At 66.7% G+C, this 17,217-nt stretch overlaps 2 protein-coding genes across 11 annotated transcripts in view; both read left to right on the forward strand.

Moving 5' to 3' along the window:
* The window catches only part of SH3BP2 (SH3 domain binding protein 2), a 33,887-nt gene extending 23,386 nt beyond the window's left edge, over nucleotides 1–10,501 (forward strand). For all 5 annotated transcript variants that reach the window (XM_036417020.2, XM_045573991.1, XM_045573992.1 and 2 more), the window contains 11 exons: nucleotides 210–312; nucleotides 1,628–1,745; nucleotides 2,142–2,212; nucleotides 4,557–4,645; nucleotides 4,849–4,908; nucleotides 5,511–6,132; nucleotides 7,647–7,773; nucleotides 7,913–7,968; nucleotides 8,759–8,840; nucleotides 9,363–9,422; nucleotides 9,966–10,501. In XM_036417020.2, coding sequence (XP_036272913.1) covers nucleotides 210–312; nucleotides 1,628–1,745; nucleotides 2,142–2,212; nucleotides 4,557–4,645; nucleotides 4,849–4,908; nucleotides 5,511–6,132; nucleotides 7,647–7,773; nucleotides 7,913–7,968; nucleotides 8,759–8,840; nucleotides 9,363–9,422; nucleotides 9,966–10,103 — 1,526 coding nt within the window. In that variant the 3' untranslated portion in view covers nucleotides 10,104–10,501. The remainder of the gene's footprint in view (nucleotides 1–209; nucleotides 313–1,627; nucleotides 1,746–2,141; nucleotides 2,213–4,556; nucleotides 4,646–4,848; nucleotides 4,909–5,510; nucleotides 6,133–7,646; nucleotides 7,774–7,912; nucleotides 7,969–8,758; nucleotides 8,841–9,362; nucleotides 9,423–9,965) is intronic.
* Nucleotides 10,502–15,943: 5,442 nt separating this feature from the next.
* The window catches only part of ADD1 (adducin 1), a 66,503-nt gene continuing 65,229 nt past the window's right edge, over nucleotides 15,944–17,217 (forward strand). For all 6 annotated transcript variants that reach the window (XM_036417185.2, XM_036417186.2, XM_036417188.2 and 3 more), the window contains exon 1: nucleotides 15,944–16,059. The gene's annotated coding sequence lies outside the window, so the exon portion shown is untranslated. The remainder of the gene's footprint in view (nucleotides 16,060–17,217) is intronic.

Raw genomic sequence — 17,217 nt, forward strand, 5'->3', positions numbered from 1 at the left:
CGTCCACCCAGCCATGCCCGGACCCCCTGCCCGGGGCTGGCCAGCACGCCCACGGCCGTGTCCGCCTCTGAGCCCATGCTGGACTCCTGGGGAGGGGGCGGCGCCAGCCCAGCTCCTTGCCCTTTCGTTCCGTGGGTTCAGAGCCTGGTGCAATCGCCCGTGACCCCTGGGAGGTTCCCCAGCTCACCCGCCCCTCACGCCACCCGTAGGGCCCCTGCGCTTTGTCATCATCCACAAGCGATGCATCTACTACTTCAAGAGCAGCACCTCCGCCTCCCCACAGGGCGCCTTCTCGCTGAGCGGCTACAACCGGTGAGTGCCCTCAGCTCTGCACAGGCTGCCCCCCCAGCCGAGTATGTGCGCATGCTGCCCCTCCCGCCCCGCCCCAGCTCCCCCGCCCCTGCTCCCCCGCCCCTGCTCCCCCCGCCCCAGCTCCCCCCGCCCCTGCTCCCCCGCCTCTGCTCCCCCCGCCCCTGCTCCCCCGCCCCTGCTCCCCCCCCTGCTCCCCCCACCCCAGCTCCCCCCGCCCCTGCTCCCCTGCCTCTGCTCCCCCCGCCCCTGCTCCCCCGCCTCTGCTCCCCCCACCTCTGCTCCCCCGCCCCTGCTCCCCCCGCCCCTGCTCCCCCCGCCCCAGCTCCCCCTGCCTCTGCTCCCCCAGCCCCACAACAAATTCTGGCTGGACCTGCCCCTTGTTCCCGCCAGACTCTCCCCAGTTGGCTCAGGCCTCCCTGCCCCTTGGCACCAAGCCCAGCCTTGCCCACCTCCTCTCAGCCTCCAGGGCCCGCCCTCCTGGCAGTCTGGCCTCAGGCTGTGTAAGGCTGGGCTTTCTGCTGCCTCGGGGTTGGGACAGCGGGCTCTCCAGAGTCCCCTTCGGCTACTGCCCAGTGACCCCTGCCTCCCTCCTCACAGCCCCTCACACCACAGCCTCTGTTCCCTCCAGAGACAGCCTGGCCCTGCAGGCCGTGACCCAGGCCACCTGGCTCCAGGGGCCTCCAGGCTGCGGCCAGCTCCCTGCTGCACATGTGCTGTGGGCTGGGGCCGCCCGGCGAGGGGTTCCCCATGGACAGGCCACTGGGCCGGAGCCCTCTGGGTGGGACGAGGCATGCTACAGTGTGCAGCCCATTAGTGTCCTCTGGATCCACCCATGGCTTCAGGGCCTGCATGGCAGGCTGAAGTGGGCCCTGCACTGTGGCATCAGTCTGTGCCAGTCTGAGGACCCTCCCTGGACGCCATGGCGATGGGAGCAGGGTCAGCGGAGGAGGGGCCTGCGCCCCCGGGAGGCACCGGGGCCCACGGTTTCAGTGGTGGGATGAGCCCTCGGGCAGGGACTCCCCTCGCTCTATCTGCCCCAGCCTCGGTGGGGAGCCTTACCCAGTGCCCATCTCAGTGGCAGGTGGCCGGAGCACAGCGCAGAGGGGGCTCCGGGCCCTGGGGCCGCTCTGGAGTCATGACACACACACACACACACACACACACACACGCTCTCTTCTCCAAACTCCTTTCCTCTGCCTGGAGCCGCTGGCCTTCGCCCACCATGCAGATCTGTCCCCCGGAGCCTGTGGGGGTGCCAGGTCTGGGGCAGGAGTCCTGTGGGCGTGGGCAGTGGTGACACCGGCTGTGCCCTCAGGGTGATGCGGGCGGCCGAGGAGACCACGTCCAACAACGTCTTCCCCTTCAAGATCGTGCACATCAGCAAGAAGCACCGCACCTGGTTCTTCTCGGCATCCTCGGAGGATGAGCGCAAGGTGCCGGCCTGGAGGGGCTGGCCACGGGGGGGGGGGGGGGGGGGGGGGGGGGGGGGGGGGGGGCCACAGGGGGGGCTGGCCACGGGGGGCGGGGCTGGCCGCGGGGGGGGGGGTGGCAACAGGGGGGACTGGCCACGGGGGCGGGGCTGGCCACGGGGGCGGGGCTGGCCACGGGGGGGGGGGTGGACTGGCCACGGGGGCGGGGCTGGCCACGGGCCAAGGCCCCCCGCAGTGCCCGTCCTCACACCCGGGGACCCACACCCCGTGCCCAGAACTGCCTCAGGGGGGCCCTGCATGGGCTGAGGGGCCTCCCCGGCCTGGGCGGGCACAGCAGGGCACGGGGGAGGAGGGCCATGGCCTGGGCAGCACATGCCCACTGGGCTCTGCCGCCCACAGAGCTGGATGGCCTTGCTGCGCAGGGAGATCGGCCACCTCCACGAGAAGAAGGACGTGCCGCTGGACGCCAGGTGGGCCTGGGCTCCCCCCGCACCCCTCCCCGCACCCATGCCTGTAATCCCGCGCACGCGTGTGAGTGTGCGTGCGTGTGCGCGCGCATGCACGTGTGCTCATGGTGGTAGTTCCTACGTGCGGGTCACGTCCTCTCAGCTGCCCATTGGGGGGCCCAGCATTTGCAGCAGCTCAGAGCTGTGGGCACTGCCCCTCCTTGTCCTCCCTGGCTGGCTTAGGAGTGAGTCCCCAGGACACCGGCTCCGTCCATCTGGGTCTCGGGGACCTCCCTGGGGTGTCCCAGCAGCAGGAGCTCTGGGGGAGCAGACCCATTCCATCCTCCCAGCTGAGGCCAGAGGAGGCCCGGCACCCCCAAACCACCTTGTAGGTCCCTACTGCCCTGTGCTCCTGGCCCTCACTTCCAGCCAGTGCCCTGCGGCAGGCCGGGTGCCCTGTGTGCGGCAGGCCCGGTGCCCTGTGTGTGTGCGGCAGGCCGGGTGCCCTGTGTGTGTGCGGCAGGCCGGGTGCCTGTGTGTGTGCGGCAGGCCCGGTGCCCTGTGTGTGTGCGGCAGGCCGGGTGCCCTGTGTGTGTGCGGCAGGCCGGGTGCCCTGTGTGCGGCAGGCCCGGTGCCCTGTGTGTGTGCGGCAGGCCGGGTGCCCTGTGTGCGGCAGGCCCGGTGCCCTGTGTGTGTGCGGCAGGCCCGGTGCCCTGTGTGTGTGCGGCAGGCCCGGTGCCCTGTGTGTGTGCGGCAGGCCCGGTGCCCTGTGTGCGGCAGGCCCGGTGCCCTGTGTGTGTGCGGCAGGCCCGGTGCCCTGTGTGTGTGCGGCAGGCCCGGTGCCCTGTGTGTGTGCGGCAGGCCCGGTGCCCTGTGTGTGTGCGGCAGGCCGGGTGCCCTGTGTGTGCGGCAGGCCCGGTGCCCTGTGTGTGTGCGGCAGGCCGGGTGCCCTGTGTGTGTGCGGCAGGCCCGGTGCCTGTGTGTGTGCGGCAGGCCCGGTGCCCTGTGTGTGTGCGGCAGGCCCGGTGCCCTGTGTGCGGCAGGCCCGGTGCCTGTGTGTGTGCGGCAGGCCGGGTGCCCTGTGTGTGTGCGGCAGGCCCGGTGCCCTGTGTGTGTGCGGCAGGCCCGGTGCCCTGTGTGTGTGCGGCAGGCCCGGTGCCCTGTGTGTGTGCGGCAGGCCCGGTGCCTGTGTGTGTGCGGCAGGCCGGGTGCCCTGTGTGTGTGCGGCAGGCCCGGTGCCTGTGTGTGTGCGGCAGGCCCGGTGCCCTGTGTGTGTGCGGCAGGCCCGGTGCCCTGTGTGTGTGCGGCAGGCCCGGTGCCCTGTGTGCGGCAGGCCCGGTGCCCTGTGTGTGTGCGGCAGGCCGGGTGCCCTGTGTGCGGCAGGCCCGGTGCCCTGTGTGTGTGCGGCAGGCCCGGTGCCCTGTGTGTGTGCGGCAGGCCGGGTGCCCTGTGTGCGGCAGGCCCGGTGCCCTGTGTGTGTGCGGCAGGCCCGGTGCCCTGTGTGTGTGCGGCAGGCCCGGTGCCCTGTGTGTGTGCGGCAGGCCCGGTGCCCTGTGTGTGTGCGGCAGGCCGGGTGCCCTGTGTGTGTGCGGCAGGCCGGGTGCCCTGTGTGTGTGCGGCAGGCCCGGTGCCCTGTGTGTGTGCGGCAGGCCGGGTGCCCTGTGTGTGTGCGGCAGGCCCGGTGCCTGTGTGTGTGCGGCAGGCCCGGTGTCTGTGTGCGGCAGGCCCGGTGCCCTGTGTGCGGCAGGCCCGGTGCCTGTGTGTGTGCGGCAGGCCCGGGTGCCCTGTGTGTGTGCGGCAGGCCCGGTGCCCTGTGTGTGTGCGGCAGGCCGGGTGCCCTGTGTGTGTGCGGCAGGCCCGGTGCCCTGTGTGTGTGCGGCAGGCCCGGTGCCCTGTGTTTGTGCGGCAGGCCCGGTGCCGTGTGTTTGTGCGGCAGGCCCGGTGCCCTGTGTGTGTGCGGCAGGCCCGGTGCCCTGTGTTTGTGCGGCAGGCCCGGTGCCCTGTGTTTGTGCGGCAGGCCCGGTGCCCTGTGTGTGTGCGGCAGGCCGGGTGCCCTGTGTGCGGCAGGCCCGGTGCCCTGCGGTAGGTGCCCTGTGGTAGGCTCGGCCTAGCAATGACAGCTCCCAGGGTAGAGCAGTGGGGGAGGACCACGGCCTTGTCTCCAGGTTGTCCTTGTGCCCTCGATGGAGGGTGTCCGTGTGCCTGTCCGCCCTCGTCTCTGTTCACCTGCGTTCAGGTCTGTGTCCTGTGCTTACCTGAGCACGTCCCTGTGTTGGCGGTGGCGGTGTGTCCCCGTGTTTGCAGCCTGTCCGTGTGGGTGCGGGGGGGACGCTGCCCTGTACTCACGCCGCCCCTCCCGCCTCCTCAGCGACTCCAGCTCGGACACGGACAGCTTCTACGGGGCCATCGAGCGGCCTGTGGACATCAGCCTCTCTCCGTACCCCACGGACAACGAAGGTGAGGATCGCGGCGTGCTCCCCGTCCCGCTCGCACCCGGACTGGCCGAGCCAGGACCTCCGCTGGGCTGCTGCCCGCTCTGTCCCTGTGGCTCCCCAGCCCGCCCAGCCTCCCTGAGGGCAGTGCTCCGAGCCTCGCCTTCGCCCCGGGTGCAGCCAGGCCGGCCGCCCTGCGCTGACACCCCCGTCCCCCTCTGCCCGCAGACTATGACGAGGACGACTCGTACCTGGAGCCTGACTCCCCCGAGCCCGGGAGGCCCGAGGGTAGGTGTCCAGCTGGTGCGCTGGGTGCGCTGGGTGCTCTGGGCAGAGCGCAGGGGCTGCCAGCTCCACCCTGGGCCTCGGTCTGTCCACTTGGCCAGCGCGTCCGAGGGGGCAGAGCAGGAGAGGCACTGCTCTGGCTGCCGCTGCCCGCCGCTCAGGGGAGGGCCGGCTGGGGCGGGGGCCAGGCTGGTGCACGCTTGTGGCTGGCAGCGCCCCATGGAGCTCAAGGCCAGACAGGCCCTCCTGGGCCACAGCGATGGCAGTGATGGCTGCTGACACTGTTGACACCTCCAGCCTGCTGTGCCCCAGTTCGCCAACGTCACCTCTGCCTCAGGGCACCTTACACGACCCTCGTCTCCCTCTGAGCCCCCCCCCCCATCCCCCGTCCCAGTGGGAATCCGGCCTCAGCGAGGCCAGCTCCTCAGGGTCCTCCTGGCCTCCTCCCCCTTCGCCGCTGGCACCCCGGGGCTCCTGGTGTGACGTCAGGGTCAAAGGAGGGCTGGGCGGGCAGGGGCGTGGGCTGGTCAGACCCCAGAGGAAGGGGGTGGGGGTCCTGCCTCACCAGTGAGACTTGCTCACCCACCGGTCTCTTCGCTCCGCAGACGCCCTGATGCACCCGCCAGCCTACCCGCCGCCACCCGTGCCCACGCCCAGGAAGCCCGCCTTCTCCGACGTGGCCCGCGCCCACTCCTTCACCTCCCGCGGCCCCGGCCCCCTGCTGCCGCCCCCGCCCCCGCAGCGCGGCCTCCCCGAGGCGGGCCCGGCTCCTGAGGACTTCAAGCGGGACCTGCTGGGCCCCAGGTGGCCGGAGCCTGGCCCCAGGGTGCTGCCCCCCCCCCGGAGGATGAGTGACCCTCCGATGGGCAGCCTGCCCAGCTTGCCCACCGGCCGCAGGCCCCCGTGCCTCCCGGAGAGCCCCGGCCCGGAGCCCCGGGTCCCCAGCCCCGGAGCGGCCACCGCCAGGAACTGCGATAAACTCAGGAACCTGCACCTGTGCCCCCGCGGGCCGCCCACGCCCGAGCCCCCGCCTGTGCCAGCCAGCAAGCCCAAGTTCCTGATGACAGTGGCGGAGGCCCCCCTGAGGGAGATGGCCAAGCCCGGACTCTTCGCGCCCCCCGTGGCGCCCCGGCCTCCTGCCCTGAAGCTGCCCGTGCCGGTGCCCGAAACCCCTGCGCGGGTCCCGGTCCTGCCCCAGGCGGAGAAGCCGCCCCTGCCTCACCTCCAGTGAGTGCTGCCCGCTCTCCCCGCACCAGCTCCTCCCCGCGCTGGGCGGTCAGCTCTCCCCGCACCAGCTCCTCCCCGCGCTGGGCGGTCAGCTCTCCCCGCACCAGCTCCTCCCCGCGCTGGGCGGTCAGCTCTCCCCGCACCAGCTCCTCCTCGCGCTGGGCGGTCAGCTCTCCCCGCACCAGCTCCTCCCCGCGCTGGGGCGGTCAGCTCTGCCCGGGTAGGAGGGCTCTGCCTCGGCCCGGGGGCCTCTGCACCTGGCCCAGGTCCGAGGATGTCCCACCTTGCCCTGGAGGCACGTCAGCCCAGGCGTGGTGGGCCTGGGGCTCATGGCTGCCTCAGGGCACGGTGGGTGAGGGAGGCTGTGCTGGGCCAGGGCCTTCGGGGGCAGGAGGGGCTGGCAGGGTGGCGGCCTGCCCGGGAGAGGCCTGGGGGACAGAGCTCGGGCTGGGAGCCTTTGGGACCCGCTGGGGCCCTGGGTGTGCCCTGGCTCTGGAGCCACTGGGCTGCCTCGGCATCTCCCGCCCCCATTGGGATCCTGTGGAATGTGGAGCGTGGCTGTGACTCACCCAGGCCTGCTTTATTGGGGGTAGTGCCAGGCGCCCCGTGCCCCCACTTCCAGTGCCCATAGCCTGTGGTCAGATGCCCGGGACCCGCAGTAGTGAAGGTCCTGGGAGCCCTAGGCTGCGCCTTGGGTGGGTGCACTAAACCGGGCCCCAGCACCCTCGGCCATGCCACCCTTCCCCCCAGACTCTCTCTTTTATCTTCTGAGGCAGTGTTTATTTAAATAGTTTTTATTATTTTTTTCTTTTTTCTTTTTTTTTTTAAGTGATTTAGGAGAGAGAGGAAGGGAGAAAGATTGAGAGAGAGAAACGTCGATCAGTTGCCTCCTGTGTGACTGAGAGTCGAACCTGAGACCTCTTGGTGTGTGGGATGGAGTTGCAACCAGTGAGCCACCCGGCCAGGCCCCAGGACTCGGTCAGCCCGCTCCTGCGGGAGGTGCCCGGGAGGACACCTCACCGGCTCGCACCCGTCTCACGAGGGGCCCCAGTGGTGACGGCTGACCTTTTGCTGAGCCTGGACCTGGGTCTGGGGACCAGGGTCGGCTCCGGGCCCGGCCTCACCCGCAGTCCAGCAGCCCGTCCTGCGTGGCCACCTTTATCCTCCCCGAGCCGCTCGGCCCTCCGCCCGCACCCACCCCGGCTCCGGGAGGGCTGTGACCGGCCCAGGCGCAGGGCGGGTCAGGGCAGGGCTGGGGCTGAGAGCACCCGGCAGCGTCGCCGGGACCCCCGCTGGGCCTCCTGCCCTGTGACTCTGTGACTCGCGCTGCCTCAGAGCCGCCCTCGGCCTCCCGCAGGCTCCGTGGTCGTGGGCCTTCGCCGCAGGTGCAGGCTGCGGCAGCCAGGCCCTGCAGGTGCCCGGCCGAGCTGGCGGTCACTCGGTGCACAGGCTGGTGCGGCAGGGAGCTGGGGGCACCGCGCTGTGTGACGGACGTGACCTTGCTCCCCTCCCAGGCGGTCGCCCCCTGATGGGCAGAGTTTCAGGAGCTTCTCCTTCGAAAAGCCCCGCCTACCCTCGCAGGCTGACGCCTCGCAGGACGACGCCACCGGCGGGAAGGACTCGGACGAGGACTATGAAAAGGCAAGGCGCCCCAGGCCTGGAGCTGAGGGGACAGTTCGGGCGCGGGGCCTAGGACCGCACAGGCTGCCTGCCGCGTGGGTGGGGGCGGTTTGCTGGCCACGAGCTCACATCACGCGGCTGACCACGCTGACCCCCGCAGGTGCCGCTGCCCAGCTCGGTCTTCATCAACACCACCGAGTCCTACGAGGTGGAGAAGTGAGTGGGCGATGCCACTTGTTTCAGACACGGGTTCCCGCTGTCGGTCCCCTCGTCACCATGGTGCTGGGTGATTGCTGGCGCAAGTGCTCGGCCGGGTGTAGCCAGAGACGGCGAAAGCAGATGCCCTTCGCTCAGTTCTGCCTCACCCTGGGCTGGCCCGCTCAGCATGCACTGATTCCCCCTTCCCCCCCGGCACTGGCTTAGGGCAGGAAGGAGGGTTGGGGTCCTGGATTCTGATGGGGGTGGGGTTCATGGCACCCACTGCCCCCTGCGCCCCCTGCTCCCTCACCCCCTGCTCCCTCAGCCCCTGCCTCCTGCGCCCCCTGCTCCCTCACCCCCTGCACCCTGCGCCCCCTGCTCCCTCACCCCCTGCCCCCTGTGCCCCCTGCTCCCTCATCCAGTGCTCCCTGCACCCCCTGCCCTCTGCCCCCCCCTGCTCCCTGCACCCCCTGTCCCCTGAGCTCCCTGCTCCCTCACCCCCTGCCCCCTGCGCCCCCTGCTCCCTGCGCCCCCTGCTCCCTCACCCCCTGCACCCCTGCTCCCTGCGCCCCCTGCTCCCTCACCCCCTGCTCCCTCACCCACTGCTCCCTGCGCCCCCTGCCCTCTGCCCCCCCTGCTCCCTGCGCCCCCTGCCCTCTGCCCCCCCTGCTCCCTCACCCCCTGCCCCCTGCGCCCACTCTCTTGGTGCCTGAGCTGCAGGAGAGCGAGAGGACAAAGCCTCCTGGGCCTGGGGTGGAGGGCCCCCGGGAGCCGTTGAAGAGGGGTCACCTGCTGACTTCCCTTCCAGGCTGTTCAAAGCCACGAGCCAGCGGGGAGAGCCGCAGGACGGACTGTACTGCATCCGCAACTCCTCCACCAAGAACGGGAAGGTAGGCGCCCAGGAGCCCGGCGTCAGGCTCACGTCCCAGGAGCCTCTGGCCCTCCATCCTTGGGGTCTCTGCCTGGCAGCCCGCCCCACTTATTCTCAGGAAGTGGACGCCATCTGCAGATTGGGGGAAGGGCGGCCACCCCAGCACCGGCCGGAGCCGGGAAGGAGGGCTGGGGCTGTGCTCTGATGGGGGCCCTGCGCTCTGAAGGGGAGTCTGCCTGGGGCAGGGCCAACGGCAGGTCGTCTGCCAGCTCTGCCTCTGCCCCTCCAGGGGCGACTCGTGTGACCTCACCGAGCCTCAGTTTCCCCAGTGTGTCAGAGATGGTCCTGGGTGTACCAGCAGAGGCCACCTGAGGGCAGGAGCCCGGGCAGGGCTGCCCTTCCCCACCTGCTGTCCACGTGCAGGGCGCCGTCACCCCGAGGGCCAGGGCACCCGGCCTTGATGCTGCTCTGCCTGGGTCCCCGAGCTGGCTCCCCCGGCTCAGCCCGCCCTCAGCCGCTGTCCTCTGCTTTCTCCTCGAAGGTTCTGGTCGTGTGGGACGAAACCTCCAACAAAGTGAGGAACTACCGCATCTTCGAGAAGGTGAGCAGGCTGGCGGAGCGCCCTGGGCGGGAAGGGGTGCAGCTGGGGGCCGGGCAGCAGGGATGGGAAACCTCAGCCGTATAAGGCCCGCCAACCAGAGGTGAGGGGCGAGTGAGTGAAATGGCGGACCCAGTGGGCAGGCTCATGTTTCAGTTGATCGTTTTGTATCGCCCTCGACTATGTTATAACTACCACCGGGCCCTGAAAGGAACAAGGTTCCCGCCCTGCCCTAGAGTGTGGGCAGGCCAGGCTGAGGCTGGCACCTGCGAGCACGTCTCTCCCCCACTGCCTCCCCCTCCCTTGGCCTGGATGTGTCCTCTGCAAGCCAGAGGGGGTGGGGTGACCAGCTCCTGACCTGGCTTATCTACAGCCTGGCCCCATCCGATTCCTGGTGAAGTGGGGGAGTGAGCGGGACTGGGAGGCAGGCACAGAGGGAGGAAAGGGACAGTGGGAGCAGGCCTGTCCTATTGCTGGACGCCCCGCTTTGCACGGAGGGGAGGGGAGAGCTGGCCCAGCCGCCCTGACCTCGCCCTCCTCCGCCAGGACTCTCAGTTCTACCTGGAGGGCGATGTGCTGTTTGTGAGCGTGGGCAGCCTGGTGGAGCACTACCACACCCACCTGCTGCCCAGCCACCAGAGCCTGCTGCTGCGGCACCCCTACGGCTACACGGGGCCCCGGTGACGCCCGTGCCAGAGCCGCTGGCCGCGGGACCCGCTGCCTCCTCACGCAGACGGGACTGGCCTGCGCGGAAGGAGGAGCTCTGGACGGAGGCCTCCCCACCAGACGCCCTGTGGAATCTGCCAGGCCAGGCCCACCGCGCAGGCTGACGCCCCGGAGGGCTGGAGGCTCTTGTGTCCCACCCACCCGCCCGCTGCACTTCCCAGGAGCCCAGGGGCCCTGGACAAAGCCCTGCCTGAGCTTCACGGACAGGAATTGTGGTCCACACCCACCCCGCACGGACGGGGGCTGGGCAGGGCTGGGCATTTGGGTGGGGGCAGGGGCTGGCCCCAGGGCCCCGGGACGCTAAGACTCGGGCTCCAGCTGGGGCCTTTGCTGCACAATAAAGCACAGGGACCTTTGCCGTGGAGGCCGGGCCTCACTGGGACGGAGGGGTGGCTGGCCTTCTTGGCGACACGGACCCACATCCGAGTGGTCGCCCCAGCTCCCAGCACAGGTGCTAAAGGACCTGCCCGAGGACGCAGCCGGTGGTGGAACAGGACGGAGCACAGTAGTCCGCTCAGCCCGCCTCTGAGGGCCAGGCTCGGCGGGGCTCCAGAAGCCCTGTAGGGGAGGTGACCACTGCAGACAGAGGGGCAGGGAGGTGGGGATGGTGGCACCGATGGCTGAGTCCTCCGGGCCACCCGGGGCTGGGCCAGCCTCGACCCATCCCTCCCTTCCTGCCATGGCAGTGCAGCCGGCGGCTCTGGCAGGCCAGCCAGGCTGATGTATTTGTGTGGGAAGCGGCCTCAGCGGGGCTCAGGGCCAGCAGGCCAGCAGGATCATCTAATCCTCGCTGCCCTCTAAGCTGGGGGAGGGAATTTGCTGTGTAAAGCCCAAACCCCGAGCAGTACTGTGCCCACCGTGCCCTGGAGGAGGCCATTGGACCCCTACCCCACCTGGCCGCGTTCTGGGGTGAGGTGGATGGCTGGAGAAGGGGAAGGGACGAAGCTGGTCAGCTGATGCGGGAGGCCGCGCCCCCGTTGTGCTGGGGGGCGGGTGCAGGGGCGACAGTGGCCATCTGCTTCCAGGAATCGTGTGTCCCGCTGTCTGCAGATGTTTCCTCTACAGCTGCTGGGGTGAGGCTCAGGCAGTCACCATCCAGCCTGGGGCCCGGGACACAGAGCTCTGGAAAACCAGCCCTTGTGCCTGCAGTCCCAGTCCTCTGCCCTCTGCCCTCTGCCCTCTGCCCTCTGCCCTCTGCCCTCTGCCCTCTGCCCTCTGCCCTGCACTTGCTTGGGGAACTCAGTGAGGCACATCATTCTCCACTGTGGCTGTAATGTCCCTTCCCATAAAATGCTTTTAAGCCAAAACCGGTGTGGCTCAGTGGTAGAGCGTCGGCCTGCGGACTGAAAGGTCCCAGGTTTGATTCCGTCAGGCATGTACCTTGGTTGTGGGCACATCCCCAGTAGGAGGTGTGCAAGGGGCAGCTGATTGACGCTTCTCTCTCATCGATGTTTCTAACTCTATCCCTCTCTCTTCCTCTCTGTAAAAAATCAATAAAATATATTAAAAAAAATAAAGTAAAATGCTTTTAAAATAGGTTTTTGTTGATTTTAGAGAGAGGAAGGGAGAGGGAAAGAAAGAGAAACACTGACAAAACATTGATCAGCTGCCTTCTGCACACCACCCACTGGGGGATCAAGCCCACAAACTGGGTATATGCCCTAACCGGGAATTGAACTATGACTTCCTGGTTCACGGGCTGATGTTCAACCACTGAGCCACACTGTCTGGGCACCTGTAAAACTGTTAAATGGGGACATGGGGCCTGGGGGCCTCCACGCTGGTGACGTGAGGCCGGACCCCGGACGCTAGAGCTTTTAGCTAGCATGCAGCCATGATGGAGACAGCTCAGTGGGTGAGACATTTGAAGAGCCTGAGCGGGAAGATTTTGAGGTTCTGGGGCCCAGAGCCATGTGATAGGAACTTCTAGCTGCCAGGACAGATGCGGCCTGTGGTTGCCCAGCGTGTGGCCTGGCTTCCCTCCTGCCAGCCCCTGGCCCTCCCTTGGTGAACTATCCCTGGGCCCAGCGCCTCAGGTGCAAGTGTGTGTGCATTGGGGGTGGTGGATGGGACCCCAGGCATGGTCCCCACCACCCATGAAGCCAGGCAGATGGGCCCCAGTCCCTGTGGAGACCTGCCCTGCATGTTCTGTGCCACTAGCGAGCACTTCCTGTGCTTGAGGCGCGAGCTGGGCCCTTGCCGTGGTTTGCTTGGAGAAGCAGCTGCTATTAGTTCCGTTTTACAGGTGAGAAACTGAGGCCAAGGTCTGGGTTCAAGTTCCAACTCTGCTACGTGATCTCCTCCTTCCACCTCTCAGCCGTCTCAGCCCCTGGCTAGCTCCCCACCACCCTCATGGCCTCTGATAGCTACCGCGGGGTGCTCAGATCCTGGTGTGCTCATAGCTGGGATGCATTCCCGGGCTGGGAAAAGGGCCCAGACACTGGGGAGCTTCTCTAAGCCCAGGGCTGACATAGTTTTGCTTTTCCTGCAGTTGGTCAGAAAGGGCAGTGACCCTCTATACCTCCTGTTATTGGAGATTTTTATTTTTTATTTTTATTTTTTTTAAAATATATATTTTATTGATTTTTTACAGAGAGGAAGGGAGAGGGATAGAGAGCTAGAAACATCAATGAGAGAGAGACATTGATCAGCTGCCTCCTGCCCCCCTACCCCCACCCGGGATATGCCTGCAATCATTGTACAGGCCCTTGACTGGAATCGAACCTGGGACCCTTCAGTCTGCAGATCGACGCTCTATCCACTGAGCTAAACCGGTTTCGGCTATTGGAGATTTAAAAAAATATATATTTTTTATTGATTTTTTACAGAGAGAAAGAGAGGGATAGAGAGTCAGAAACATCAATGAGAATCATCGATCAGCTGTCTCCTGCACACCCCTAACTGGGGATGTGCCCACAACCAAGGTACATGCCCCTTGACCGGAATCAAACCTGAGACCTTTCAGTCTGCAGGCCGGCGCTCTATCCACTGAGCCAAACCGGTTTCGGCTGGAGACTTTTTATTATAAAAAGACTAGAGGCCCAGTGCACGAAATTCATGGGTGGGTAGGGTCCCTAGTGGCTGTTGGTTGCTGGCTGGGGCCTTCCTTCGTTCCACATCGCCCCCTGGTGGTCAGTGCATGTCATAGTGTGTGATTGAACTCCCTATCTCCTGAGGGGACACTTTGCATATTAGGCTTTTATATAGATAGATGTTTTTAGAATCAGATGAGACCTCATAAAACAAGTCCTTAGCTCCCGGTCTCCCCCTCCTCCTCTGGGTCACATTGTGTGGGCGTCCCCTGCTGGTCCAAGGAAACACTTTCTGCACCTTAGGCGGAATGGGTGGCTTTGACAGGGCCCCAGGGAGGAAAAGGCCTGGGGCTTCTTGAAGGGGAGGCCCAGAGGACCAAGGCCACAGTGAGTACAGGGCAGAGCTGGCAGTTGAATCAAGTCTGTCTAGAGGACCAGTGAGGGGAGGGCCACAGCCTCCGTGTCTGGCCATGACCCAGCAGTCTGATCCCCTCGAGGGCAACTCATCTATATCCTGCTCTGGCTCTGTGCTGGCCCCGCCATTCCCTCTGCCGGAAAGCACTGCCTGATGGATCGCTGTCACAGGGAATCCCGAGACCTTAGGGGTGGACAGATACTGGTGTGATGGTGACAGGTGACATGGGCACTGGGCCACCTACCTCTGCACCTACCTGAACGCAATCCTGGATCTGCCACTTCCAGATTACAATGTATCTGCCGACTTCTGTCTGACAGAACCCAGTGATGGCAGTTTGGCCTCAGTCACTTTTGATGTCCCATAGAAACATTCCGTTTGTGCCAGAGCCCAGTAGCAAACCGCAGTTACTTGCATCTGTGCATTTGTGGTTTTCATCAAATTTGAAAACAAAACACCTCCAGTCATTATATCTTCAAATAGTGAATCTGTCCTCCGAACTCCCATCTCCCTGATAAGGGGCTCTGATTACACACATATTAGGCCTCTTGAAGGTGTGATACTGCTCACTGGAGCTCTGTTTCTTCTTTTCTAGACTCTTCATGTTTTATTTCGTTTTTAAAAAAATATATTTTACTGATATTTTACAGAGAGGAAGGGAGAGGGAATAGACAGAAACCTCGATCAGCTGCCTCCTGCACACCCCCTACTGGGGATGGGCCTGCAACCAAAGTACATGCCCCTGACCCGAATCTAACCCAGGACCCTTCAGTCCATAGGCCTACGCTCTATCCACTGAGCCACACTCAGTTTAGTTTTTGTTCATGTCTCCTACTTCACTCTTCCGCTGTGTCTAATCCGCTGTTCAGCCTGTGTATTTTCCAGTTCTGACATGGTATTCTTCACCTTTAGAAGTTTGACTTGGTCTTAAAAAATAAAAATATTTTTCCGATTACAGTCGACGTACAAGTTTTTAGTTTCTGTGTACAACATAGTGATTAGACATTTATGTAACTTTTGAAGTGACGGTCCTGATAAATCTCACCCCCATCTTACACCATACATAGACTGTATTCCCTAGGCCCGTGGTCGACAAACTGGCTTTCGAGCCACATGCGACTCTTCGGCACCTTGAGTGTGGCTCTTCCACAAAACACCACAAGCGGGCATGCACTACAGTGCGATTGAACTTTGTGGCCCATGCGCAGAAGTTGGTTTTCGGCTCTCAAAATAAATTTCAATCATTGTGCTGTTGACATTTGGCTCTGTTGACTAATGAGTTTGACGACCACTGCCCTAGGCTGTACTTGACAACTCCGTGATGGTTTGGTCTTTTGCACCTTCTGTCTGTACTGAACATGCTCAATGGTCTACTCGCCCCTCCTTCCCTGCAGCAGCCTCGTGACACCCAGTGGGCCGTGCCTTGTGCTGGGTGACAGGGGGCGGGTGTGAGTGAGACAGTGTGGCGGGCTGTCACTATGACCCACAGGTGGTCCCGCTGGGAGGGAGGCCTGGGCTCCTGGCTGTTCCTCCGCCGCCCAGCTCTGGGCCTCAGCTTTCCAGTGGGGTGAAGGGAACAGGAAGCTCTGCCGTCTGTCTCCGGGTCTTTTTGGGGCTCAGATGAGACCACAGGGAGGACGGGGTGGGAAGGCGCTGGTCTGTGTCTGCACCGGCCTCCAGGTCACGGGCAGGTGACCTGGAGGAGAAGGTGACGGTGCTCCCTCATCGGCCTCCGCGGGCCGGCGGGCACCAGGCAGCCGCCCTGCCTGTGGGGCCTTATCGGGGTCCCCAGGCCCGCGGTGCCGACCGCACCCTGGCCGGCCCCACGTCTGCCGGCGAACTCCGCGCGCCGACTGCGGACGGGGCCCAGCACGGGCCGAGCACGGGGCGGGCTCCTTTGCTGCGGGAGCCGGCGAGCCGAGCAGGCAGAGGCCGACCGGGCCGCACTGGCCCCGCAGGGTCAGCGCCCGGGGCTGACGGGGCGTGGAGAAGGCCTCCCCCAAGTCTGACCCGGGGCCGAGGGGGCGAGGCGTGTGGGCCGCCCCCCGTCCCCGCGGCGTAACCCGGGTTGCGGCGCCGGGCCTTCCGCGGTCGGCGGGAAGGGCGGGGCCGCGCCGAGGCCAGTCCCCGCGAACTCTGGCGGAAGCCCCGCCCCTTGCCGACAAGGCCCCGCCTCGCCGAGGCCTCCAGCACGCGGACAGCCAATCGCAGGGCGCGTTGCTTAGCTGTGCGTCGCGGGCTGGGCCTATGGGGAGGCGCGTTTTTGGGCTGCGGCGACGCTAGCCGCACCCAGCTGGAGCGGCCGGGGCTGCCCGAGGGCTGAGGGGGCGGAGAGGCCCGGCGGCCGGGTGCGCGCGGCGGGCAGGGGGCGGAGCCCGAGCCGGAGGCCGAGTTGGAGCCGGAGGCGACGGGCGGCGGCCGCACTCGGACTTGGGGTCCTGCGCGCGGCCTGTGTTTCGTCCCTGAGGTGAGGCCGGGCGGCGGGGCCTGCAGCCTGAGGAGCGGGCGGGGGCAGCGCGGAGGGCGGGGGCGATGGAGGGGCCGCGGGGGCCGCCGTCGGAAGGGGTCCGCCCTTCGGCCTGGGCCAGTGCGGAGTGGACGCTCTGCAAGCCTTCTGCACGGGGGTGGCCGAGGGGCGCCGGGGTCCTCGTTCCCGGGCCGCGCGGAGGCGCCGGGGTCGGTGAGGAGGCGGCGGCTCCGGCCCGCCCGCTGGGCCGCCCCTCGGTGCCCGGAGGCTGGCGGCCGCCGCACCGCATCCTGCCGGCCCGCCCGGCTCCGGAAAGGGCGGCTTTGCGGGCCGGGAAAGCCCGTGCCGCCGCCGCCGGGAACGGGTCGCCCCGGAACACGGCGCCGCGGGCCCTCCGCCTCTGCCCCGCCTTCCTCCCTTTCCCGTCCGGGAGCGGGGGCTCTCCCTCCACGCCGGGCTCTGGCTGGTGACGGCCAGCGCGGGCGCTCCGCGCCCCTTCCACCGCCCACCTCGGAGGAGCCGTGTGGGTTCCCCCGAGGCCGCACAGCCCGCGGGCGGCTCCCAGGCGCCGCCGGCCCCGGAGAGGCGGTCTGCGGCTGAAAGCGGCTGAGGTGGAAGCGGCTGTGGACCTGAGTGAACATTTTCCCCAAGAAGACGTACAGGAACCTGGCGAGATGTTTTCTGGCTCCGCGGGCCGCCGAAAGGGGCGGGGGCGGGGGCGGGGCTCAGCCCGCACCCGGGGGGGGGGGGGCGGCCGGCGGGACTTGGTGCGAGTCCGGCAGGAGCCAGCGAGGTGCCCACGGCCATGGTTTCTGGGCCCGATTTTAAAAACCTCCAGCCTTCGCACCCGCCGCTGGGCCTGCCGCCGGGGAGGAGAGCAGTGTGCGCGGGGTGGCCGGCGTGGGCGGCGCGGCAGGTGCCGGGCCCGGCAGGTGCGGCGTGAGCGGACGGGCTCCTGCGGGACGCGCGTCTGCACTCACCCCAAACGCAGGCGAGTTTCCCCCGGACTGCGAGCCCCAGGGCTGGCCCTGTTCTCCTCCAGCTCGCTGGCGTTGCCTCATACCGACTAGGTTTTGTTCGGCGGTATTTTGTTTTATTTGATTGTACCGCAAAGGCTGTTTGCTGAGAAGATGATTCGTTTTTAGTTATTTCAAGTAG

This window comes from Pipistrellus kuhlii, unplaced genomic scaffold, assembly GCF_014108245.1.
Source record: "Pipistrellus kuhlii isolate mPipKuh1 unplaced genomic scaffold, mPipKuh1.p scaffold_m20_p_58, whole genome shotgun sequence".
Lineage (NCBI taxonomy): Eukaryota > Metazoa > Chordata > Mammalia > Chiroptera > Vespertilionidae > Pipistrellus > Pipistrellus kuhlii.